Source organism: Tympanuchus pallidicinctus, unplaced genomic scaffold, assembly GCF_026119805.1.
Source record: "Tympanuchus pallidicinctus isolate F22 unplaced genomic scaffold, pur_lepc_1.0 scaffold2, whole genome shotgun sequence".
In the NCBI taxonomy this organism is placed as follows: Eukaryota; Metazoa; Chordata; class Aves; order Galliformes; family Phasianidae; genus Tympanuchus; species Tympanuchus pallidicinctus.
Window position 1 is genome coordinate 36,680,303 of NW_026294721.1, and position 25,480 is coordinate 36,705,782.

Genomic DNA, 25,480 nt, shown 5'->3' on the forward strand with positions numbered 1-25,480 from the left:
TTCCTGATCTGCACTTTTATGTTCTGAGCACGTTAATGGAGTAAAAATCTTAAGATGTCTGCTTAAAGCTGATCTTGATTAGCTGTGTAAGCTGAAGCCTTCTGTAAAGCAGATACAAATTTAAATAGAAACCAAGATAGCATTTGTAATCAAAGTGTATTGAAACAAAGAGAGAGTGATTGCTGTGATTTGTGTAAAGCAGCTGAGTAACTCCACATGCAGTTCTTACTACTGTGACCTGCATGTCTTCAAAAATCACAAAACTTTAAGGGCAGAATCGGGCTCTGTAGATAAGTGGTCACTTACCCATCAGGTGCTGTCATTACACAAACAGTTCTCTTGGCAGTGCCAGATTCAGTCATGGTTACCACACTCAGCAACCCTTTCAGTTATGTTGTGCCTGCTACTGAATGACTGTAACACATAAATTGCTCTGTGGCTCTCATCTGGTTTAAGAAGATTCAGCAAAAGAAAACATTGTATTTCATCGTGCTACATTTTGACTCTGCTAGCAGTTGTGCCAATGTTTCTCATCAGCTCTCCAACCTGAAGAAAACATTTATGTCTTACTGCATGACTATGAGTCATCAGGGAATTAGGTTACACAGCTACAGACCCCTATTCCCATACTATAAGAATAGGAAATAAAATCTTTGAACAGGATGCTGCATGCAGCCAGGTCGGATATCACACTTGGCTTGTTAAGAGTCCACGCTGTGCAGTGGAGTGCTTGGTAGAAATGCCTGGGTTGGCCCCTGACAGCTTTTTCTGGAAATGGTGTAGAGGCATTAATATCCACGAGAGCTAATTAGTTCTTCTGAGAACCAGAACTGCTAATCCTCTTGTTGCTTACTGTGCTGCTGTCTCTTGGGCTCACGTCATTATCACTGCTTTGTGCCTTCTAGACATATCAACCCATTTGGAGTTACTGCTCAACAGCACAGTTAAGACATATGTTAGTCAAAGTCCTGCAGAAAGTATAGTCTGAATCCAGATCAACCTACTACTCAGGCTCTTGTAATCCATAAAACCATCCTTTTAGTGGCTTTCTCAGACGTCACGTTTTTGTTAAATGCCAGCTGAGTCACTGGAATACTACTAAAATTCATTCCTTTGTTGGAAGGAAGGCATGATCTAGTGCAGATTCCTTTTGTGCTTACTGATTTTTATGTTGATTTTTACAAAATAGTGAATATGCTGTGCAGATACAGGGTAAATTTCAGGTCACTTACTTGGTGCCTGTGGTGAGTTTAAAGTGGAAGCTAGGCTCCAAATATACCAGATGCATTCAGAAAGTGTGTTATCCTACATTAAGCTACTGAAGGAGATGCTTGAGTTGAATTTAACCACTATTTTGGACTGTGGAGCTACCTTTCTATCAACATAAGGTACCTGTCTGTGTTCTGAAGCTGTCTAAATATTGGGAAATACCTTGCACAGCTGTCTGTGAAAGTCAAAGTAGTGTGAATACAGAACTGTAACCTTCCCTCATTTCTGGAGTAAGTTATTCCTCTTTACTAATTGCCCTTATTTCAATCCAGTACTTTCTGTTCATGGACTTGCACCATTTAACTTTTCAGCACTTTACTAATTGGATGCTAACATGCTGTACTGTGGTACACTATATAACTGCTCTGCGGTAGTGCACACCTACAGGAGCTTCCTTACTCCTGTTTGTTGTATTTTTATCAAAATTTAGAAAATATGCTGAGGGGAGAAAAGCAAAGGAAAGCGTGAACAAGATAGGAATGTGGCTTTCTTCAAGAAACTTTTTTATTCTGGCTAATGTGTTCGTCGTATTTTGCAAAATTATCCTTCATTATATTCTTCTCATTTGTAAAACTGTAATAGTTTTTCTTTGCCTCCTCTCCTTTTCCTAGGAGCTATCCAGGTTGACAGTTAGTTGTACAGGTAATATTGTTAGAAAATCAGGTATTACATTCCTTCATGTTTCAAAGTCTGACATCAGTGCTGTTTGTCATCTACAAAATCCTTTCTTAAAATATCTTCAGACATAAAATAAATGATCTGTTGTGTTGTTGTTTGTTTGTTTGTTCGTTTATTTTCCAAATAGCAGACAGAAATCTGATGTTAATGATATCCTCTTGCTGTTAGTTGTAGATATACTTCTCACTTGGCAGCCCCCTTTGTGTGAATGGACCTTTTGGGCTATGCACTTGGTTATAAGTAAGTCCACTGATGCACATGCTGAATTAGTTGAGATTTTTGTGATTTTTAACTTTCTGTTTTTTTTCTAAGGTGGTTGTCATTTTCAACTGTTTTGAAGTAGCTATGTGCAAATTGAATGAGCAGAGTGCAGAATAGCTTATAAATAAAGCCACCATTAAAGGAATGTAGTTGAAATGCTTCTTCCCTCGTAGTCTAGAGACCATTTTCCATTTTTGTTTTTGGAGGTTGGTGTTACCCCTCATACTTACTTTATTATGAATTCCAAATTGTTTAAACTTTGCAGTGCTTCTTTGAAATCAGTGCTGCGTGCCTTGCTGGGACCAAAGCAAAAGACTTGTCTGCCTGCTTCTACATGGTTTCTCAGTTTCCATTTGTTCAGAACCTTTCTTGAACTTTGCTATGTGTCACAACCTTGTTAGAAGGTTTTTTGCAGCAGGAATTTAGGAGAAAGGGGATGCACGTTATAAATCAGGAAGTTAATACTTCAGCTGTTTGGAAAGTTGCACCGCAGTTGCAGTTCTTCCCTCTCCTGTGGGTTTTTCAGAAATATTTGGGAATGCTGTGGATTTCACTTGCCTGCCTCATTCCCTTTACTGTAATTGAACACTCAGATTTGTGTCTTTGCAGACAAAAGGTTCTGGAAGAGACATCCTTTGCACGCCTGCTTTATTTCTTTATTGCTGCTGTTCACAACCTCTGGGGAGTTGCTGTTCTGCATCATATTTGAGCTCTGTTGACCTGGGGAGAGCTAAAGATTATGGCAGTAATGAAATCTTGGTGCCTTTTGCACTGAAGCAGATCACTGTCTGTCTCTGTGGCTGTCTCCGGATGCGTAAGCTCAGCCCTAAGGCTAATCTTTTCCACCACTTCCACAGTGACAGAATATCACACTTAATTGCTGTGTTGCAAGGCTTTTCCCTTCAGTCCATGTGCAGGTTAGGATGTGCAGCTAGGCATTCTGCTGTGTGTACTGTAATGTGTGTTAATTGCTGTCAGGAAATTCCTGAGGATGGTTTGCAAAAGCAGTCCTCCAAATTCGGCTAAGTGTATACTAGCTTATGTGAATCTAAATGAATCCTTAGTTCTGAGTGTATTAGTGTTGGTAGACTGTGGTGGTTTTCCCCCACTTATCTCTCTCCTTTTGAAGAGTGAAAAAGAAATATATTTTGTGAAAGACTTATCCAGAATGTGAAGGTAGTGTGTTACTAGCTGCTTTTGCTTTTAACACCATTGCTGTTCGAATTCCACCTGATTAAATTGGCTGAAATTATGCCTGGTTAACTTCTTTGTTGGTTTGTTTGTTTTATAACTCGTACTTTGCAAGCTCACCTTTAGTGTCCCAGTTTGTATGTCCCGCCTCACTTCTCCCTTTCCATTTCCATTTTTAAAATGTAAGCAAAATCAGAGCAAGTCTTCAGATTTTCCAATATATAGAGAGGACTCACTTCACCATCTTTATAATTTCCATCACTGGTGATGATAGATATTATATAGCAGGTCCTAAAGCCATTTAAATAATGCAGTCTATGCAATAGTGTGTATTAAGAGGGGGTAAAAGAACATACATGTGTTTTCTCCCTGGCTTTTTCTGTGTGTGCAAGTACCACTAGTGGGTTTGCCTACTGTTGCTAAAAAGTTGCAGGAAATTCCTGATGGCTTAATCAGTTTTAAGGTTCTTCCTTTGTGTTTGCCAAAATCTCTTTGTCTTGCAAAGAGGACATTACAAAACCATACACTAGCAGGTGTGAGGGAGCACTCATACTGAAAATGGGAATCAGCCATGAAATTGAGCTAAAAGAGGTTGTTTCTGTATTTGGAAGTAAGGCGTTTGATACATGTCTTTACTTTCTTAAAACTTGTCTTTTTTATGGTAATTAAAAACCTGTACGTGTATTTCTGTCTCTTATTGTGACAGTTCAGGCAGGAATCTTTCAGTTCAGGAAGGAGTCTTTCAAACTTTTAGGCCTATAATGTGCCTAACTCAGTCATCTTGTCACTGTATCTGCTCCATCTGAATGAAAGAGGGAGAAGCTGAGTGAGAGACTACGTGTCTCTGGAAGTGTTCATCCCTCAGCTGGGTCACTCTGTGAAGGTCTCTCTCTTTAGACTTTATTGGGAGCCCAAGGTATGCAGGTGAAAGCTAGGTGGTATGAATTTGAGCTTCTCTTTCCCTCTTCACTTCTACACCATTGGGGAATTTCTCACTTTACTATTTTTACTGAATTAAGACAAATGCTTTCATTTCATAGAATCACAGAATCATTAAGGTTGGAAAAGATCACTAGCATCATCTAGTCCAACTGTAAAAACTAGAGACCTTTTTGTGCAGCCCATTTCCATGTATTTGCTGCCATTCTTTAACTTGATTGTGTGGCTGGTCTTGCTGGTATTATAGAACAGCAACAGAAAAGGATGTTTTGTTGTTTTTGTTGTTGTTGTTGTTTGTTTTTTGTTTTTACATTACTTCTTTGAACAAGTGCCTCAAGAAGGAGTATTGCCAGGCTGCAGAAGTTGGCTTTTGAGTTACCAGAACAGTCCTGCCACTTTGGTAATGCTCCCACTAAAATCCTTTCCTCCTGCTGCTTAGTTACTCTGCTGGGTCTTATTCAGTCTTCTCTTTGCTCTGACCTTCTGAGCTGGTATCAGGGAAATAAGGATGAGCCAGGAGTGATAACAGAGAAAGGTGATCCATTGCCTTTGGTGATATTCTGCTTGTGTTTCAAGTTTAGCTTGAAATTGAATGGTGATTTATGCCTAGTAAATTTTTTGAAGAGCGTTTTAAGACAGAAGATCATTTGATTTTGGTGTGTCTTGATGTGTTTAATATTTAAGGTGGATGGGAATGGATGGTGACAGAACAAGAATGAGTGGAGAATGTGGGTAAAATTCTCAGGCTTGTGTTGAGCTGGAGATGTGTAGCATGTTTTAGATCTGTCTGCTGTTTTGGGAAGCAATTATTTGTTATCTATGACAAGCCTGTCTTGTGTATTTAACAAAGCAAATTTGACTACTAGTTGAGTTTGAATAATATTCTTTTATTTTCATAGATATTTGTTTGTTTATTTATCAGTTTCTAGTCAAGACTGTAGTGCTTCTGTCAGAGATAGGAGTGATGGTGCTGGCAACTGGACAAACCCTGCTCAAAAGTTGAGCTTACTGAAGTCAAACACCTAGGACCAGAGCAACACTAAGTAAAACCTTCTTGGTCTCATGCAGTCTTCATGTAAATACTCAAGTAAATACTCAAGAAAGACACCAAATTTAGAATTTCTGCATCAGTGGAGTGAAAAAGAGAGCTGAGTTGTGATTCATGATAACAGAAAGTGTTATTGCCTAGATGGTCATGCTGTCATTTTTTAATTTTTATAATAATAAAATTGCTCTGTTTTGCAGGTATCTTGGTCAGACATAGGAGGACTAGAAGATGTCAAGATGAAATTGAAGCAGGCAGTTGAATGGCCTCTCAAGCATCCTGACTCCTTCATCCGAATGGGGATTCAGCCTCCAAAAGGTGTGCTGCTTTACGGACCTCCTGGATGCTCAAAAACAATGATAGCGAAAGCTTTGGCTCATGAAAGTGGCCTCAACTTCTTGGCAGTGAAGGTAGGCCATTCATTCTTAGAGTTTCTTAACTCTCAGATAACAATTTATCAATTTCCAGTGGTAAAATCCAGTGGCTCTTTGCATTTCTTAGCATGTGTATTGTCTTGTGAAGAGGTCTGCTGCTTCCTTAGATGCTTGTGCCTCTTTTTCTCTCTCTCTTTCTCAAAGCATAGAGATAAGGTTGAGTAGCACTTAAATGCTATTTTTATTCTAGTGAAAAGTCTTAATTATTAGCATTATTTTATTGTAAAAGTTTTTTCATGGAAACAATGAAATTCTTCAACAATGCAAATCTGGACAGTGGGTAGCTATTCTTACTGTAATATTTACATGCTTGCTTAGAGATATTATTGACTCATCTCTTATGCTCATTCTTATTCCTCAGTAAAATCACTTTCTTTGTCATACTACCCCTGTTTTGTTACAGGTTTCTCATGCCCAGTTAGTGTTATTTTCAGGGAAAGTGATTCTATTTCATCATGACTTTGAAAGTTTGCAAAATTTGTTATATCTGGAGTGCTCTTGAATCAGTGGGATGTTCTCTCAGCATTAAGAAGCACGGAGAAATTGCCTGTGAAACAGAGTAATTGATTACTGCGGGTTGTATGGAAAATGCATGAATGGAAGTTATTAAATAATAATATGGAGCTTCAATGCATAGAAAGGAAAAAAGATAGAGTGATTCCACATGGAGTAGTCTTGCAGCTGTGTAAGAATGTTAATGAAGTGCAAGGAAAAACATTTGTTTAAGTATTTTTCTTTTAAAAGTATCTCTTAACAGTATGATCACATATTCTTCTCTGTTGAGCATCCCTTCACTCACAGAATGTTTGGCATTGCTAGCCCCTGCAGAGCTCCCTCCTGTGCCTGACCTTTGAGCTACACTGCCAGCAGAGCTCTGGAGGCAGAAGTGGTTGCACTGATCCTGCAGCCCTCTGCTGCATGTGCCTCCTGCTGCTGCAAATAGGCCTCTGGGTCTCGGTCACACCATCAAGAAGGGTCTCAGAAACCTCAGCCCTTAAGAAATGCTGGCTTTCCTGCCTTCCATGAAGACAAAGTTGGTCTTTGTACTCCAGAGTTACTGGTAAACAAGGTAACCTTTTCTTCCTGTGCTTCTTAAGAAAACATTCTTTCATTGTTTTGCCCAATGCACTGATGCCTGAAAGGAAGGGAAATAAAAGTTTCAATTTGGAAAAACAAAAAACAAATAACAACCCCTTCTCCCCCCAAACAATTAAAAATGAATGTTGATGTCACCTGTTCATTCATCAGTCTTACTGCATCACTGAAATGCCTGCTGGAGCTGTATCATCATAAAGAATGGCTTGGGCTGAGTGTGAGGCGTGTTAAGGTGCACCAACATGAAATGCTTTTGATACAGCAATGCGGCCTTTCTTCAGGGTGTAATTCTAAGGGTGTAACCCCCACAGCTGCAGCAGAAGGGGCTACCTTGGGGAAAAGCCTTTTATTCTCTCTTGACTTAATCCCTTGGCCTGGAAGTGATCAAATATTCAATGTACAGATGTTTTAAGAGGCACATCACTGGAGTGTGTCCAGCCTTGGATAGCTTGTCTCCAGGAAGGGAATGTAGCCCACTTTCCCTAACTTTATGTTTGCTTCCTGGACAGAAAAGGCAACATCCATCATGTACTAAATGTGTTAAACATCACTGTCTGTAGCACTTCTTAAAGCACAACAGGCTTGAATTCATTTCCACTGATTGTGTTCCTGCAATAAATCCAGAGTAGATGAATACAATTTTATTTTATTTTTTATTTAATTTTTCTTGTAATTCTGACAGTTTTCCCTTTGTTACGTCTCACATCTTTGTTGCTGTAACTGATATCAGCATTTTTGAAATGGAAGAGAGTTTTGTGATAATTTACTTTTCAGATCTGTTTTTCTTCCTTGGTTCTGCTCCAAATGAGTGACCTTGATGAAAAGTGTCTGCGGTACAGCCGGTAGGATACGTGTGCTCCTGCAGCATAGTTCAGAGGGTTAAGGTTCTTGGGCCCAGGAACGGACCGTGGGCAGGAGGCATTGTTCTGGCGATGCAAGAGGCCGAGGCAGGGTGCCACCTCTCTTCCCCGTGCCTGAAACCTGACAGGGAACTGGATAGGTTATGTGTGTCTCTTAGTTGGACCTGTGGTTTTTGGAAGATGGCCCTACCACATTCAAGGCAAGCGGGTGCGGTGAGTCCATCTCTTTCCAGAAGTGAGCAACTGGAGTGCAGCAGGTATCTCCTGGTCCAGGAGGACTCCGTGCTATTGTCCAGATGTGTATGTGCAGTGTCTCTCTGATTTGGCTAGCTGCCTCTGTTAGGTTAAGTACTTACTCTGGGCTGTGTGTCATCTCCTAAAACATGATGTTTCCGAATGTCTTTGGAGTGACTGGTTGTTACAGTGCGTTATTAGACGTGATCACATGGCATGGCCTTGAGTGCACGTCTGACTTGTTTCTAACATGGTCTGGAAGCTAGGCAGTCTAGATGTAATTTCTGGGCAGAGGAGCTGAAGAAAATAATGTGATAACAGATGTTTGACGTTACATCCTGTTCTCTCCTGAAATCTATTGTGAAGTTTGAATGGTTAGTATTACAATGAACGTGCCCTTTTGTAAACACGTTCTTTGATACTTTTCCAAAACTTTTTATAGCTGTATTTTCATCAAGATGGGTGACCTTTCGCTTTTCCAGAGAAAAGCGGTTGCTTTGCTTGTTTGTTTTTACAATTCCTAAGGGGAACTGTTTATTTTTATTCCTTCACTGACTGTCTTTCTTTGTCTTGCATACAATATATCAGCTAAATTTACTCCGGAGGAGGTTTTCAACTGTTTCCCAGGGAATGACTCTTTCTGTTACTTCCTATCACCCCTCTTCTAAATCTCTTATAGCATTGAGGCTTCCCAGGGTTTTAGTGTTCATCTTGATACATTTTTTTCCTCAAAACCTCTTACCAAAAGACCGCTGAATTCTGCTCAACTTCCAGGAATGCTGTCAGTGTTTTGTAATCATGAATATACGCAGGTAGATGACTGGGTGAAGGAGTGAATTAGGATGATTTTTTCATTCTTGAGTGATTGAACATCAGTCTTGGTTTTATCAAAACTTTCTGATCAGGTTGAATTCTTACTTCTGTCAGTCTTCTATGTGTCTTCTTCGTGCTCCTCTTGCACGGTCCCCAAAGCTTCTATTTTTTCTCAGAGATGTATTTTATGCATTTCTTCTACCAATGGGAAAATTTTATGCAGATATTACACCTATAAACCTTATTAGGATGGGGGATGTGATTTTCAACAATCTGGTGAATATTACTTTTCTTTGTGGGCTTTCCCTTCGTTTTCTGGGAAGCACCTTGTAGAAAAACTATGTTTTAATCTCTCTGTTGTTATGGTATCTATGTAATTAACTTTGCTACCAAGAAAACAGTTGTGCTTTTTGGTTTTTGCCTATTACAAAATGAACACTGACGTTTCCTCTTATATTGTAAAGCTGATAGGCTCCACCTGCAGCACCTGGTGGTCCCAAAAGGGCCACAGGGATTGGGAAATCCTTTTGCCTCTTGAGTTGTCCATGAGCCCAGGATGCAGTGTACCCAGAGGGGGTGCATATTGTTGATGGCATCATGCACTACTCAGCTGGCTAAAATCAGAGAAAGACTCCCTGCTGAATTCAGAAGGCTTTGCTCTGTGTTGTATCATCAAGGGGTTCTGAGTGCTGCTTCTGTGCAACATGCAGATTACTTGAGTTTACTAAATCAATACCAAGAACTTCTGTGTGCTTGTAATGGTTTTAGAAGCATCATTTTTCCTCTTGCTGCTCAGTGCTTCTTAATATATTTTTTCTTTAAAATCAAAATTAAAGTGAAAACTCACATAGTGATACTGCAAAAAACAAAACAAAACAAAAACCCAACAGCCTAGCCTTTCAGAATACTTAGATTTCCAAAAGTTAAACCCCTTAGAATTCAGCTCTCTGAGTGAGACACAATGATCCTTGTAAATCTCTCGAAACATGGAAACAATATTTAAAACCAAAAACAACAACCAAAAAACCTGTGATGGTAAGTAATTAATGCCAGGCAAATCAGTGGTGCAGGCAACACGTATTACATTGCTCTAAAATATTAATTTTGTTGGTTAGGAGCTCCAATTGTGCTAGAGGAGAAAACAAATAGAAGGTTAGAAAAGATATTCCCAACATACACTTTTTTTTCTCCTGTTACTTAAGAGCTTGGGCTGAAGGCATTTTTTTCTCTTTTCTCAATTAGCAGTAATTACAAAAATATACAGTGTTCTCAGAGGTCTGATTTCACCTTGGCTTGATTTAACTTCCTGTATTGCCCTGCAGATGCTTTTGTACCATTCCCTGTGCTTGACATGTGCTTAAGTTTAGTTTGTCGTCTGGGTCAATTACGTCAAAATATTTTCCAATTGAAGTTTCCTCTGCTTTTCCCTTCAGCTCTTGGCTGGGGAAGTTCAAACAGATTAATGAGGCTTGGAAAGGCTGAGTGCTGTGCTTTGTGAAGAACTGTCATTGAATTTGGGAAGATAGTTTGCCTTCTGACAGGGATTTCTGTGAGCCAGACGATGAAAAAAGCTGGGTGGCTGTGACTAGCTGAGCAACACATTTAAAAACGAAGAAGCCTTGTGGTTTTATGGGAAACTCTGGCAAACATTTGATAAAGCTTACAAAAGATTTGTAGTAACGCATTTACAGTACCATGCCAGTTAATTATCCGATAATGAAACAAAGTGTATTAAGAAGATTTTCTGATGTTTAACATTTTCCACAAAGAAAAGCAATTTGAGGTACATTAATGAAGACTTCTGATCCTCAGGCTGTCTGCATGTTTTACCCAACAAAAAGTAAGACAGTCATCCATTCTTACCATAAGCTTTCCAACAGAGAATGTGCAGACAGAAAATGATTCAGAGATTATCTTCTGTCTCTGTTTCTTTCCACTTTTTCTATTAGAACCGTAATTGCAAGGGCTGTAGTTCACAGTGTGTTGCCAGCCTGCTCCCTGAGATATTTTGGAGCCTACAGAAACCTGTCCAATGTGAAATTTTTAAGACACTGCACCGTAAATCTTGCCAACATGTTTTTTCTAGTGTCCTTTGGTATGCTGGGCAGGGGAAGAGGAAGTGTTTCGCATGGCGAGCGTGCTGAGCCTGGGGCTTGTGGGCTGCTTAGAATCAGAGTGATGCAGGTTAAGTCATCGAACAGCACTGAAGAGAAGAAGCAGGCTTTATTCTTATCAAGCAAATAAACTCTGTTTTTTATAAGCAAATGTTTTTCTGTGGTGCTGCTTAACATGCAAAGTAACTGATTTCTGAGTTCCTTCCAAATCAGTCAGTTAGTGTTGTGATAGCAGGTTGCTCACTTACATCATCATGAAGCTGGGGAGCTGGAAACAAAACCAGCCAGAATATTGAATCTGACTCCATGAAAGCTGTACTGGTGGTGGCTGGGATCAAGCCATGCTCCTCAGAGCTGGCTGTTCATGTTGCTCCAGCAGCCTGGTGAGAAGTCAGCACATCAGAGCTAGGTGGATCACATCTGCAGGTTGATGTCTGCCTCTCCAGATCAGTTACTGTAAATACCTAACTCAGGTGCCAGTGTCTGAATGCAGGCAAGTGAGCTTGGTCTGAGTGACAGAACTGCTAAGAATTGACATGAAGTTTTTTTTTCTTTTGTGCTTCACAGTTTCTAGACACTTCATTTGAAATGAAATATGTGACTGATGTTTTCATGTCTGTTGAACTGTTTCTACTTTGGACATGACAAAGAAGAGACTGCATTAAATATTATGGAGTAATAATGTGTAGGAGGTGATAGAAATTCTCTAATTCTTAGGATTTTTTAAAAAAATAGAAATTGCACTCCATAGTTAACACGTTTTAATGTGTGTTAGAGCCCCAAACCTTCATGTGTTGTTATGGTGGAAATATTGTAAGAGAGGAGAAAACAAACCTGTGTTGCTGAAGAAATCTAGAGCCACGTCTGTCTGGCTCAACAAGCATAAGTACATAACTTAGTTGATTGTCAAAACAGTTATATATAAAATGTACTTTATATATATATAAAGAGACAAAAAGTGAGGATTTCGTATTAGTTGAAAGTCATTGCCATAGTATTTTCAGGTGGTAAAAAAAGATGTCCCCAGATAAATTCAAGCACTGGTTAGAAAAATTACCCATACTGTTTACCTTCAAGGATACCAGATGTTGCTCTTGCTGTTTAAAACATTGTGAACTTCTGTCATAACAAAGTGCACATAAGCTTATCTTGTGTTGTAGCCTGTACACAGAGGTTTTATCTTTTGTGCAGTTAATCTTTCAAGTTTATTCTGATAGTATTTAAAATGCATTTTCCTTTTCTTGTTATTGGAAAAAAAACAACAACAAAACAAGACCATTACCAACATAAGAGAAAAATCCACACCCAATCCAGACATAAACAAATGGGAGGTTTCATGACAGAAGGGTCATGCATCTTATAAATCAGGATGGGATCGCCTTTCAACCGTGCATGTATGGAAACTCTCTGCTTTGAGGCTGAATAAATAAAAACCCAGCAGTATGCAGTGTGCCTGAATTGGCAAATTTTGTACTATTGCTCTGGATCATAGCTCACAAGTTGTATGATTGTAAGCACAGCTATGCTACAGTGGCTTCTGCCAACTTCCTTCTCCAAATGTTTTTCTGGTTTTGGAGGCACTGTGCAAATTACCAGAAGGAACAGGTTTTATTTCTTCATGTTCTTTCATATGGAGGATTTTGTGTTGCAGAAGAGAACAGAGCTACGCATCATTAAACTGTACCTCTTGATCCTAAGCCTCTCCATTAGTATATCAACAACTTTTAATGGAATCAGAGTGACCATCTCCAGGCCAAATATGATGTTTCACCAACTGTCAATTTGCTGACTGAAGAAGGTCACGTCATCTGATTTTTGAAGCATTAGAAAAACATTGAAAAATAATTAAAAAATATATTCCTGGTATTTCTTGTATGGTTTCCAACTGCTAAGGAAGCTTCTCTGAAAAGTGAAGGTGAGCCTTCAGAAAATTTGAATCAGTGCTCAGCTGGCAGCCAGTGACTTGATGGCTGCTTGGCATACGGTCAGATCCTTTGGAAGAATGGCTCTCCGTCCCTGCTAGAGGACAGCACAAGCAGCAAGGAAGAAGTTCAGCTCAGGTTGGACTGAAGCTAGCCCAATTTGATTTCTACGTCCAACTTCTACATCTAGCTTCTTTGAACGTTTCTAGTTTTGTGTTGTGGTTTTAAGTGTTTGCATTAGATGAACCGTACACCAATTCTTCTTTCTCTTTCTCTTAATTTGGAGTCTTTTCCTTTTATTACCATGTATAATAACAGTTCCAAGCTGCTTCTAATAAACTGTGTGGTTCTGAATGGCAGTTTTGGTATTGTTGATGAGAGTGGTGAACTCTGGAGACCTTCTTCTTCAAATCAGCTTTCATGAAATTCTCCTTGAGGAGGCACAGGTCATTAATACATAGTGGTCATTCACCCTGAGTTGCTGCTTAATAAAGAGAGAAATGGAGAAAAGTTTCAAGCCAAAGCTTACAGCAAAACCATGCATTCAAATAATTCTCTTTGGAAACATTTTAAACAGCATTTATTGCTTTGATGTTACCTTGATCATATACTTTAATGCTTAATTAAAAATAAAACTCCAAGCATCTGAAATTATATTTTATATTAAAGCTCAAAGGGAGTAGTTTTTAGTTTTTGCTCAGACAAAAGAAATGTCAGACTGCTTGATGTTGTTTGTCGTACTAGAGGAGTGCACCATTGGCACTGATGTGGATGACATTGTCTTCCATGAGAATGTTGATACAGATCAAAATTGCTTTTAAGAATAAGGGCGCAAGAAAAACATTTCAAGGAAAAGCAAGTAATAGAAATCTGTACTTCTGGGCAGAGGGTTCTCAGTGCATCAGCTGGGTTTGAAAGAAAGCTAGACAGAAGGCAAAAGCTGCTCTCCTGTTACTTAAGGATTTGTTAGGCCTGCACTATCAGATTCCTCATCTGCAATGAACATGATGAATGGCAAAGGCCCAGGGCAGCTGGATGCTGTCTGTGTGAGCTATGATCCACTTCTGCATAACTGGCTGCACGTCCTTGTCTTTGGGGTCCACAGTGGAAATAGCTTCATAATTCTCTCACCTTATTTTTTCAATCTTCTTTCCTCACTTATGTGTCTGAATGGTTCTGTTTCTCTGCAGGTATCTGACAGATTCAAATTCCGAATGTAGAAAGCCTGCAGGTGACACTTCAACATTAGTTGTTTTAGGGGGGAAGGCTGAAGGATGGACACAGTGCGAGCTGTATCGTTCTAGTTTTTTTCTGGCAAGATGAGCAGTATTCTTCTTCAGCCCTTAAACAGTTTGACTTTATCCACATGGTACACTATGGCTGGCTGCTGCTCTATCCTACCTGGTCCCATGGATTAATAGACAACACTAAAAAATAAAAGAAAACAGAAAACTATGACATAGCCAGTACGCTTTGCTGACGCCAGATAACTTGTGCTTTTCTTATTAAAGTATACATTATTCACAGACATTTGCAAAGGTACTTTCCAGTGGTGCCACTGTCAGTGCACTGATTTTATCCTAAGTTTTACTGAAATGCTGCAAATAGCTGAGGAGATGGGGAGACTGCGTAAAAACAGTTTGTGCTGTGTTTTTGGGGAAATTAATCTTTTTTTTCTGCTGGTCTGTGTACAAAGTCCAGACAGCCCCACTGAAGTAGGGTTTGCACCAGAAGCTCTGTCACTGTCAGTGTGTAAGCATGCATATGCCACCCATTTTAATTCTAGCATAGCTTGTTTAAAACTGCCTTACTGCTCCGAGCAGAGCCTTGCCTGAAGGGACTCACTGCACTGAAGCACAGGAAGACTGTGCAGCTTTCCAGCTGTGAAGAAGGATGTCATTGCTGCTGGTGAAATTATGAGGGCACCTGTTCCCTGGAAAACAGCCTGAAGCCACTGGCTCATTTTGTTCAGGGCAGTGGATAATCACGCTGGTCATGGCTGTAGGTCAGTGTTGATGCAAACCAGGCTGAAGTCAATGAGTCATTACCAATCCCATGAGAATCTTAGTCCCATTAAGAAGCATTATTTTAGCAGCCTATCCTACAGGATACAGCAAAACAGAAAATGCTCTGAGAATTCTCCATTGTTTTGCTTTTTGTAATTGTCAGTACTGGCTCAAGACTTGAACGTTGACCCTGTGGTCTCCGTTCTGTTCCTGGTGGACAGGACTGTGAGTATAGACAGGCACGGCAGCAGCTGGCACTAATAATCGTGCTTAGCAGTCTCAGCAGAGAGAAGGAATGCAGAGAGAAGTGAACACACTAAACAGCTTTCTCACTAGGGATAGAGCCCTCGTAGATAGATAGGTTTCAGGTGTGCTGCTGTGGTAGCTGCTTCTTTCTGGACCTGCAAGCTGTCAGATTCAAAAAGTTCTGCTTGATGTGGGTTTAGGTCGTTGTTTTGGTGTTTAGCTAGATAAGAAGCATGTTGGGTGTATGTGTAAATGCTTTCCTGCAATTCATCTTTTTCAATTGACTTGCAGGCACCTTGTTGCTGCTATTGATCCATAAACTTCTAAGAACTGATGTGTTTAGTTTTTTGGTTAATGTTGTTTCACATAAGAGTAGTAGGTAAGCGTTACAGTAAGAGGACTAACCTACAAGTAGTTACTTGCTATAACAAAAGGAAGAATACTTGGTATGGGTAGAAGGTAAGTCTGAAAATGCACAAACAAGACCTTTGTAAGTGGCAAAATATCAAAATTCCTTGTAGGGCCACCAGTATCACAGCACTGGCAGCTTGTGACAGTCATTTGAGATGTTAACATATTTTTAAAATGGTTATTTTTTTTGATTTTGTAGGGACCTGAACTGATGAATAAATATGTTGGTGAGTCGGAACGAGCAGTGAGAGAGGTGAGAAAGCACAAGCTGTCTTGGCATTCAAATCCTTCTGTGCTTATAAGGTTACCTTTAAATTTTCCAAAAAATCTTTTGGTTTAAGTTTAAAAACAAAACAACGCAGAAGGGATCTGTGTGTTTTACGTCCTCCTGCAACCTCATGATGCACGTCCAATTTAGTCTCCATTAGCAACTTTCACTACAAGTCTATATCACACAGAATCATGAATACCCACTGAAAGGTGTGTTTTTAAAAAAATGTCTCTTATGTGTCTTATGGCTCTTCTGCGATGCTCTGTAGCTTTTGAGGTATACAGTGGTGATAGCATTGTGTAAGAAATGTCAGTCCCTTAAAACTGAGTGCGCCGTTGTTGTTTTTTTTAGATCTTTAGGAAAGCCAGAATGGTGTCTCCTTCGATTCTTTTCTTTGATGAAATAGATGCCTTGGCAGTTGAAAGGGGAAAGTAAGTAAATTCTGTTATAAAAATCACAGATGTTATTTTCTGATAAATTACTTTTATGTCGTGCAATCAGAAGTGTATTATTTTTCTAGAATTATTTTATTAAATATATTTCCACATGCAAAAGAGTAGTGATATCAAGCATATTTAAGTTGGTACAAACAGGTAAGTTGGTGAAGTTCCTTCTTTCTCATGTCACGAGCAAGAAGAATTCTGCTGGTTCTCATTCTCTTGGGCTCTTTACTGTGGTTTTAACCTGCAGTTATTTTCAGTAACTAACTCCTTTCTTTTCCCAAGGTTGTTGCGCTGTCCTAATATAATGTTTCCATCAAGGAAGGGAGATGATTTTATGTTATATAACTTGGAATTTCTACAGAGATTACCCGTATGCTAAAATTTAAACTTGCATTTAAGCTTTTTGCCAAGGGAAAAATTTCATGAAATAGTTCTGGGAATTTTGACCTTAAAAAGGGATTCTTGTGCAAACAGCTAACAATCTTACTAAAATACCCTTCCTGTTGTTGATTATGGGAGGTGTTTAACTTTTGTCTGAAGGAGGATTATAGGTGGTTTTGTTTGCTACAGTGGCATTTAAGATTTGGCTGGCTATGGGAGGAGTTGTTCTTGGGAGTATCTTTCCATAAAATACTTCTAGTAAATGAGTAAATGACTTTGTGTTGTTTTCCTGTTTTGTTAGATTTGTCTGAAGAATTAATGAAAAGTAGGCATGTAGGAAGTATTTCTCTAGTTCAAAGGCATGTCAGATTTCCATTCTGTTTTTGGAAAAGAAGCTACCTCAGCATCCATTCAGATTCCTCTGTATTGTAAGGGGGCTGTTAGTATCTGCAGAAGAGGGTAAAGTACATCAGTCCTTTTGATATTTCAGCAACTGAAACTGTTTACATAATAGGAGATGACATCCAGAGTAGCACGGAGCTGCCCTGTGAAACTGGTAACAAATGAACGTATGAACAAATGCAACTGTAAAAGCTGATATGTCTTCACAGCATCCTTCTCATAATACAGTGTATGCAACTGTGAAATCTGTAAACTTCCTAGAAATGCCTGCCAACCTGTGGCATGCACTGAAACACCTGCCTGCTTATCGCAATAGAGAAGCTGCAGAAATGTGTGCTGGAATCAAGCCAATAGGAAGAAAAAAATTTCCCCTTGCTGAAATGTTAATGTGTTTAGCTTTCAGAAACACTGCTTCATCAAGATAAAACTGTTTGGAAGAATAAGACGCAGTACATTTTAATCAGCCTTTTCACCCCATGCCCTGAAGGCATTGAGTTTGTTTATTTGTTTTATTCTTTTAGGGGATAAATAACCTAATTTTACCTTACCTGGAACTGTCTGTGGGGGGTAGTAGGCCTGGCACAGCTTGCTGAAGAATGTGGTATGACCTGCTGCAGTCATGTTGTGCTGGAGACATCTGGTTTTGGAGCTTTAAAAAGAACAGGGTGGGACACACAAATATTTCATTGTCAAATCTGAACCAGATGGGAGGTAAAATATGTAGCAGAGTTCTCATAAAATTCATCTGAAATTAAATGGTGTAGGAAACCAGACAAGGCACTTATTAGAAATGACCTTTTTTTACAGGCTGACTTCGCACAGTAGGAATTTGCAAATGCATTAGAGATGCTAACGATTTGTGGCCTCTGGAGATCCATTTCCTGTACTGTTAACTAGCCATAGTGAAGTTTTCAAGGAAACACCTGTTTATATTGTCTCCCTATTCCCTCTGTTGGTTGAATTGGTTTTCTCTGTCTTGCCAGTGAAAAACTCTCTGTGGTACAACTTTGGAAAAGATTTTCTTCTTAGCTTAAATCTTAGGATTTTGTGGGCTGTGGGGTTTGTGCATCTCAAAGCTTGCTGGGCAGGTACCCGTTCCTGGTCCTCACATGATGTGTCAAGAGATAACAGTTCGTGCTTCTCTGGAAGTTGCGGGAGCACTTTTGTAGTTCAGATCTAATATACAGATGTGAAGTAACATTAATTGCTTAATGCTCTTCAGAGCACTGCCAAATATTTATTAACCCATTAGTACTTGTTTAAATTTGACTAAAACGTGTGCGTTTGAAATACATAAATGTTTAGCTCCCAACTCTCTGTAGAGGTCGCTAAACAATCCCTTCTCATCAGCAAGCACATACAGATTAATAGACTTGGTAATTGATTGTAGCCAGTTATAGCAGGTAGATCAACAGAACTAGAGAATCTTCCTGTTTGCACCACTCTGTGGACCATCTGACACCACACAAGCCATGGCAAACGTTGTAGCTGAATTCAGGTCTGCCACAGTGTTTTATTTATTTTACTAGTCCCAAGCCAAAATTCTGTAATTGTAATGCCCTTTCTGGTGTATCTAAGCCCTCTTGGAAGACTTTTCACTCTGATTTATGTTGAGGCATTCAAGGAAGCTTAGAGAGAAATAAAAATTAAACAAAAACAAGGCAAGAATAGGGTTTGGATGGACTGACAAGGAAAAAGGGAAGAATGTACTAAAACTGATTCTAAAGAATAAATGATAAATCTAGAAATGAAAAGATGGAGGGGAAATCAGGTACACGGTAAGTCCAGAGTAGGATAGATGATCACATTAAGACAGGAGAAACCTCTGAAAACCAGGAAGACTTTTGATAGTGAATTCTCCTTTATTGTGGGTTGGTACTGTGGAAGAAGCTCATGCAACCTACGACTTGGCATATTTCAAATGAGCTGTGTGATGCACAAAATCTTCTCTGTCGTCCTATAGCTGTAATTAATGATAGATTGATGATTTTTTTTTTTTCTTTGCTTTTGCAAGTTGATGTTAGAACACTGTGTAGGAGAGACTGTGCTAAAGGGAGCCCCGCAGGACTGGTCCAGATACGGCAGCACATGGAGAGGAATGTTTGCCTCTCAGTAATCCCTTCCCTGCTCAGAGCTCAAGTCTCTTTAACAAATTGCACAGCTGCGAAGAATTATGGGTATTTGTTATTCCTTGGTATCCTGACTATGTAAAACCTAATTCTTCTGGCCATTAGAGGTTGCCAAGAGGGAAATGGCTTGGTAATTAGACTTGAAAGTGATGAATGAACATGGCTCTGTGTAAATGCAGCACAGACAGTCTGTTTGCTGAACTTAAGAAATCTATGTGCTTTGGAAATGGGACATTGTTTATATAAGTAGGATTTTTAGGATTTTTGGGCAATGGACATATTTGTTCCTTTTCTTGTTTTTCAGAAGCAAAGCATTTTCCCCTTTAACTGCAGATCTTTGTAATGTAAGATAGGAAATGTAGGCTGATGGGAAAGACTGTTAAATACCATTTTCAAAGCAGGGGAAAAAAAAAAAAAGAAATTGAGGAACAAAGATAAGTACCTTGCATTAGTCAGTGCCAGTACAAGTGAGTAGATGAACAGTAGTATTTCGGAGCAAAAGTAGAAGTGATGAAGTGAAGAGGCTTTGGTACAAATCCCCTACAGGTTGATGATGCTCTTCTGTGGAGCTATGCTATCCTGAGTGTTGGGCCCCCGATAACTACATTCTGAAGCCACAAAATAACTGACTCAAAATGTCTGGAAGTTGTGCTGTTTCCACTGCAGCCTGGACTTCCAGGGCACATGAAGCTATGAAGAATCGTGGCTTCTCTTCTGTACACCTGTGCTTTTAACAGGGATAATGATCAGTCTTTTTAAATTAAGCTGTCTGTCTTTTTGGGGTATTACAGCACATGCTTACACTGTACACTCAAAGATACAGTCATATGCTTATATCTATGCAAATTCCTGGTGTCATTGGCAGCCTCTGTTATGGGAGAGGTGAAATCTGTGAGCTGGGACAAAGCAAAGCAGCGTTAGGTAGGATGGAAAACTGCAGTGCACATGGTAAGTCACCAGCAGAAGAGCTGTAGGTATTGTCACCCTACTGTTACGTATTATGTATGGCCAAATTATGTGAAGAAACAATTTTCCTGTGCCATACTTGAGTTGATGCTAGTAGATGACTAAGCAACTTGGCTATTTTGACTTACGTTGACACTCATTGTCCCTGAATCAGAGAACATCAGCTGAATTTGGATTTGATGGAGAACTGAGGCATTCAAAATGTCTGTGGTTGTGGTCTGAGATCTTTAATGTCTTTGCCATTCAAATGAAAATATTGTGTGGGGGTAAAAAAGCCACGTGGCTGATACCAGCTGTCTACTTTAGGCCTAAAAGAAATGGTGGAGAAGCAAAAGTTTTGAAATAACTGAATCACACAGTAAAACTTGTAATTTGCTTTGAAATAGCAATTTTAACAAATAACATTGCCCATATGCTGTATACATGAGAAATTTTTGCAATCTCTTTATTTTTGAAAAGCGAAAAAGAACCAAAACTCCTTCTTGTCCAGCAAAAATCCTTTATCACGATGTGTTTTAAATCTGTGTTTCTTCCTTTGTGAAAACAACAACAAAGTTTAATTTTGCCAGTCTTTACCATAATTTTACACTTTAAGCTTTGTGCCCATTTCGAGTCAGTAAGCCTTTCACTGGCATCAGTGGAAGCAGGACTGAATTTGTAAACTGTTTTTTTGCCATCATTCAAATGCATGGATAAATTTACAGGATTTAGAGAAACCTATGAAGTCCATGAAGTAGGTAAGCCTGTTCTGTAGTGCAGAAGAGTGCTGTAGCAAGGCTGATTCTGCAGCAAGGTGCTTCAGCCAAAGACATGCATCTGAGCTGTTGTCTGAATTCCTGCCTGAGGCCTAGATGAAACATGCTTGGTTTAGAGGAATCAGAAGCAGGCACAAGTGATGGCCACTTTGCTTTCTGGTATGATGTTGATTATAGGAAAAGATCAGCTTACCCATGCTAAATGGGCCCAAGCAGGCTGCAACTGCCAGCAGGATTAAGACTGTAATCATTTAATACTTCTTTTTTTTTTTTAAAGATAAATTAAAAATAGTATTAAAAAAAAAAAGAAATAAAAGGAGAACTAGTTGTCATCAAAACATATAATTGAAACTTATTCCAGATCAGTGTAAGCCTCTCGTATTTGAATATCGTTATAATGAAATGAATTCCAGTCTAGTTACTTGCTTCTATGTCTGTAATGCTTCCAATTTAAACTGTTCTAACTTCCCTGGTTGACATGATTGATTACAGTTTTCGACTTGATTAACTTCCAGGAATGCACATAAGAGAAATGCTGAGGGGAAACAGAATGAAAGGAAATGGGAAATACACTGTACATCAGGTGTGTGGCTATTTTTAAGGTGACATCAGTGTTGAAGGAATAGGAGAACTGTAGATGTTAGCATCTTCTTGTTTCAGCTGGGTAGTGCTGGTGTCAGATGAATGTGTGGCCCAACATCTGTCCTTCACAGACACATGTCTGGAGTTGGTTGTGAGCAGATGGAAACAGGTGATGGATCACTGTCCAATACATGAGGGTTCAGAAGAATGCAGGGAAAAAGCCCCCTGGAAGAGATCCTGGTGGTTCTGAGCCCATCTCAGACTGGCTCCTTTTCTCCTTCATTTGTGTTGCCTTTTTCTGGGCCTGCTTCACTGACTTCTGAAAAGCTGCAATAATAAGAAATTTTGTCAAGTGGAAGATGTTGATTACATGAATATGGAGGGTAATTAGGATGTAAAAAGTGACCTGTGGGCTATGTTTAATACAGTGTCACCTGCTGACAGCTCAGCACTGTTTCCAGTTTTCATGAAGCCCAATTTTTCATTTCAGGGAAGTTTGCTTAGACTTGATGGTCACTCAAGGAACTCTAAGAGAGAGAGTAAAGAAAGTTTTGGGGCTGGAGATAATCATAAAGTGAAATGTTCTACCTGGTCTCTGAATTTTGGTGACTTTCCCAAGTTTCCTCTGGACATTTCCTTTATATCAGATTTGAATTTTAGTCTTGAGGAAACAGAAGATGTGAAACAATATAGGGGGTAAAAGTGATATAGGTGTATGTCAAATATTCCCCGAGCAGCCTGGTCTAGTTTTTGGCAACCTTGCGCATAGCAGGGGAGTTGAAACTTGATGATCATTATGGTCGTTTTCAACGCAGGCCATTCTATGATTTTATGAATATAACAACATCTAATTGTAGGGTGCTGATGGAGAGAGGGATTTAGAATTTCTTCCTTTGGAATATTTCTGCTGATACAGGCAGAAAAATTCCTTGCTATTGGGAATGTTTATTATCTCAGCACTGAAGACATGTTTTTTTGTTGTTGTTTTATGAACAGCCAATACACTGAGGTGATGTTATGCAGGTGTCTTTCTCCTAGATTTTTTTAATAGCATCCAATTATGTGGTATCAGTGATGGTTTGAATTAATAATATGCACTGGAGTTGTGCTGTACTTGTGCCAGATGTGAATTCGGCCATAACGACCATTTGTACCTAGGTATGCTTCCTATGCCTTTTTGCTTTACAAGATACATTATTTGCTGCATGTTCACGTACGTAGAAGACTGAATTAGTAATTCTGGAACACAGAATAACATGCACTAAGGTGTGACTGAAGCCTTCTGCCCTGCATCTGCACAGGGCTGAGGGCCTGACAGCAAGGTCTGCTTCAGCCAGCATTAATTGTTAGGATACCAGCCGTTCTGTTGTGTCAATGAGTTTTGCATTTGTTGTGAGAGGAAATTATTTCCAGAGATTCCAGGAAAGGAGTTATTTGAGATGATATCATGTCCAGTGAGTACTTTTAAAACCCGTCACTTTTGGCTGTCATTGCAATTCTTTTGTTAGAGAGAATAATAAGAAAAGCAGCTTTTATCTCTGTAGGTGAATCTTGCCTGATGTGCTGATTTGCAGAGGAAGATGGGCTGTACTCCTCCTCACCAGATCTGCATTACAGATTTCAGCTGTGCAGAGATGAATCCCTGGGCAGTAAGTGAGCCGGGTGCCTGCCCTGAGGCCTGCTCCTGCCACTTTGCAGGCCTGCCTGTGAGTTTAAGAGTGCTCTCAGTGTTGGTGTGTGCATAGTTCCTGCATTTTCAAGTCTATCATTTATCAACGTAATCAAATTAAGGTCCTGATTCTGTAGGCTAACGTGTTCTGATGGTTTCATTGCCACTGAAGGCCGTGGCAGAAGGAGAGTTACTGGTTTTCCTTGACAGGATTTAATTGAAGATCAGGATTTAAATAGGTTTTTCCAATGGAAATAACATCTGGTGTTCTGAAAAAACATTCATTGCCTTGGCTTTGGGAGTGTTCTCAGTTTTCAGCCTGTGCAAATGTATATTTGCATCAGTTTGCAGTGAGGTTGCTTACTAGATTTGATCATGAGGTAAAATCATAAGTACTGCTTTCTTGGACTTCAATTTTCAAATATGAAACAAGCCTGCTAGATGGGGGGTGGATAGGGAAGGAGAGCTAAACAAGTGAGAACATAGAAAATAAGTAAGCTATTGCTGTCAACAAACTAGCTATAGCAAGAAAGGTAACAGGACCTGGCACACGTCCAGAGAAGGGCAGTGAAGCTGTGAAGGGTCTGGAGCATAGGTCTTATGAGAAGCAGCTGAGGGAACTGGGATTGTTTAGTCTGGAGGCTCAGGGGAGACCTGATGGCTCTCCACAACTGCATGAAAGGAGGTTGTAACAAAGTGTGAGTCAGTCTCTGATCCCAGGTAACAACAATAGGATGAGAGGGATTGGCCTTAAGTTGCACCAGAGGAAGTTCAGGTTGGGAGAAATTTCTTCTCTGAAAGAGTGGTGATGCAGTGGCACAGGCTGTTCAGGGGGGTGATGGAGTCACCCTCCCTGGAGGTTATCAAGAAATGTGAAGATGTGACGCTGAGGGACATGGCTTAGTGGGCAATATTGGTGGTAGGCAGAAGGCAGGAATAGATGATCATAGAAGTCTTTTCCAACCTTAATGATTCTATTTAAGTCTGCTGATTACTTACATCTGATTGTGTCTGAAAAGTCTCCTTGGTGTGATGAGGTATATGATAAATATATGCTGATAAATTTTATGTACTTCTTGGTGCAATGGTAGAATCAAGTTGCAGTTAGTCTTATATTTATGGGAAAAAGTGTGAGAGCAGCTTCAAGCATTCATATGGAAAGGATGGTTCTTGTTGGCCTCTAATTCCAGGTGATGAGAATGGGCACTGGATGAATCCTGAGGAGATGAGAAAAAGAAGGGGAGTTATGGGTGGCCCTCACCTGCATGGGGTTAGGCAGCAGTCTCTCAGATGCAGCAGATGGTAAAAATTAATTCAGGTTAATGGTAAGGCACTGGTACACTGTAGAATGTGTTTTCTTCTGCCAGAATGCACACTGGAAGTGCCTTTAGCACAAAAAAAATACTGTGAGCAGGTTTTTATTCCCCATAGATAGTTTTACCTGGTGGGCTTGGCAATTCGAGAAGCCTCTCCGTTGTTGGTCGAGGGAAGGGTGTTGGAAGGGCATGCAGCCCAAGGCTGGTTGGGGCTTCTGCAGCACCAGCTGGGGGAGGGTATCTGGATCTGCCTAATGTGGTAAACCAGTATAAGCAGATATGTTTTTCTCCCTTTATAACTACTTCGAGGATTTAGGAATTGGCAAAAAGATTAAAATAGCACGTAGCTTACAGACTGATGTATTTAATTACGACACCATTAGAGATTACTCAGAATTCTGAGGCCCACGTGTAGCAGCCAGGCTGCTCTTTCCTCACACATTTTTATTTTGAAGTTCAAGGTATTTCTGGTGGGGGCACAGCTCTTGTGTGCACGCATCCGTGCACACATGGCCCTGCATGGATTATGTAAGGTTCCTAATTCCGACCGCTGGGATTTGCAGGCGGCGTGTTGACAGGAAATTAGTTTGTACCACTACGTGCCTTCGGAGAGTGATTTTCATGCAGTTGCAATGATGACATCAACTCACAGAGGTCAGGTTAAGGGGGGCAAAGGCAGTCGCTTGGCTGGAAGTTGGTTTTGGCAGCGCCTGCATGGGACTGGAGGGTTAATCATAATTTGTTTCTCCGACTGCTGTTTGCGTCAAAAGTCCAGGCAGCTTTAATGAAAGTTGCCTGTGTTAATTTGAAACCCTTGCTGGGAAATCATGGGAAAATGGAAAAAAGCGTACTTGCGTGTCACCCTTCAGATTAACAGCTTAGGCAGTGCTAGCGTTCTCGGGGCGTGCAATGCAACTCAGAGCGGCTTGTAAAGAGATCGCACATGCCTGCTGGGAATTTCATAGGGCATCCTCTGAAGCCAAAAGCTAATTTGCTCTAGACTCTGTGCTGAATATGGTGCATCGTATGATGACTTGGTGAGCTATGT

The 25,480-nt window shown here is 39.9% G+C and overlaps 1 protein-coding gene across 4 annotated transcripts in view; it reads left to right on the forward strand.

Moving 5' to 3' along the window:
* The window catches only part of SPATA5 (spermatogenesis associated 5), a 179,952-nt gene that overhangs the window by 23,028 nt on the left and 131,444 nt on the right, over positions 1 to 25,480 (forward strand). For all 4 annotated transcript variants that reach the window (XM_052682667.1, XM_052682666.1, XM_052682665.1 and 1 more), the window contains 3 exons: positions 5,584 to 5,793; positions 15,718 to 15,771; positions 16,141 to 16,220. In XM_052682667.1, the coding sequence (XP_052538627.1) occupies positions 5,584 to 5,793; positions 15,718 to 15,771; positions 16,141 to 16,220 (344 nt within the window). The remainder of the gene's footprint in view (positions 1 to 5,583; positions 5,794 to 15,717; positions 15,772 to 16,140; positions 16,221 to 25,480) is intronic.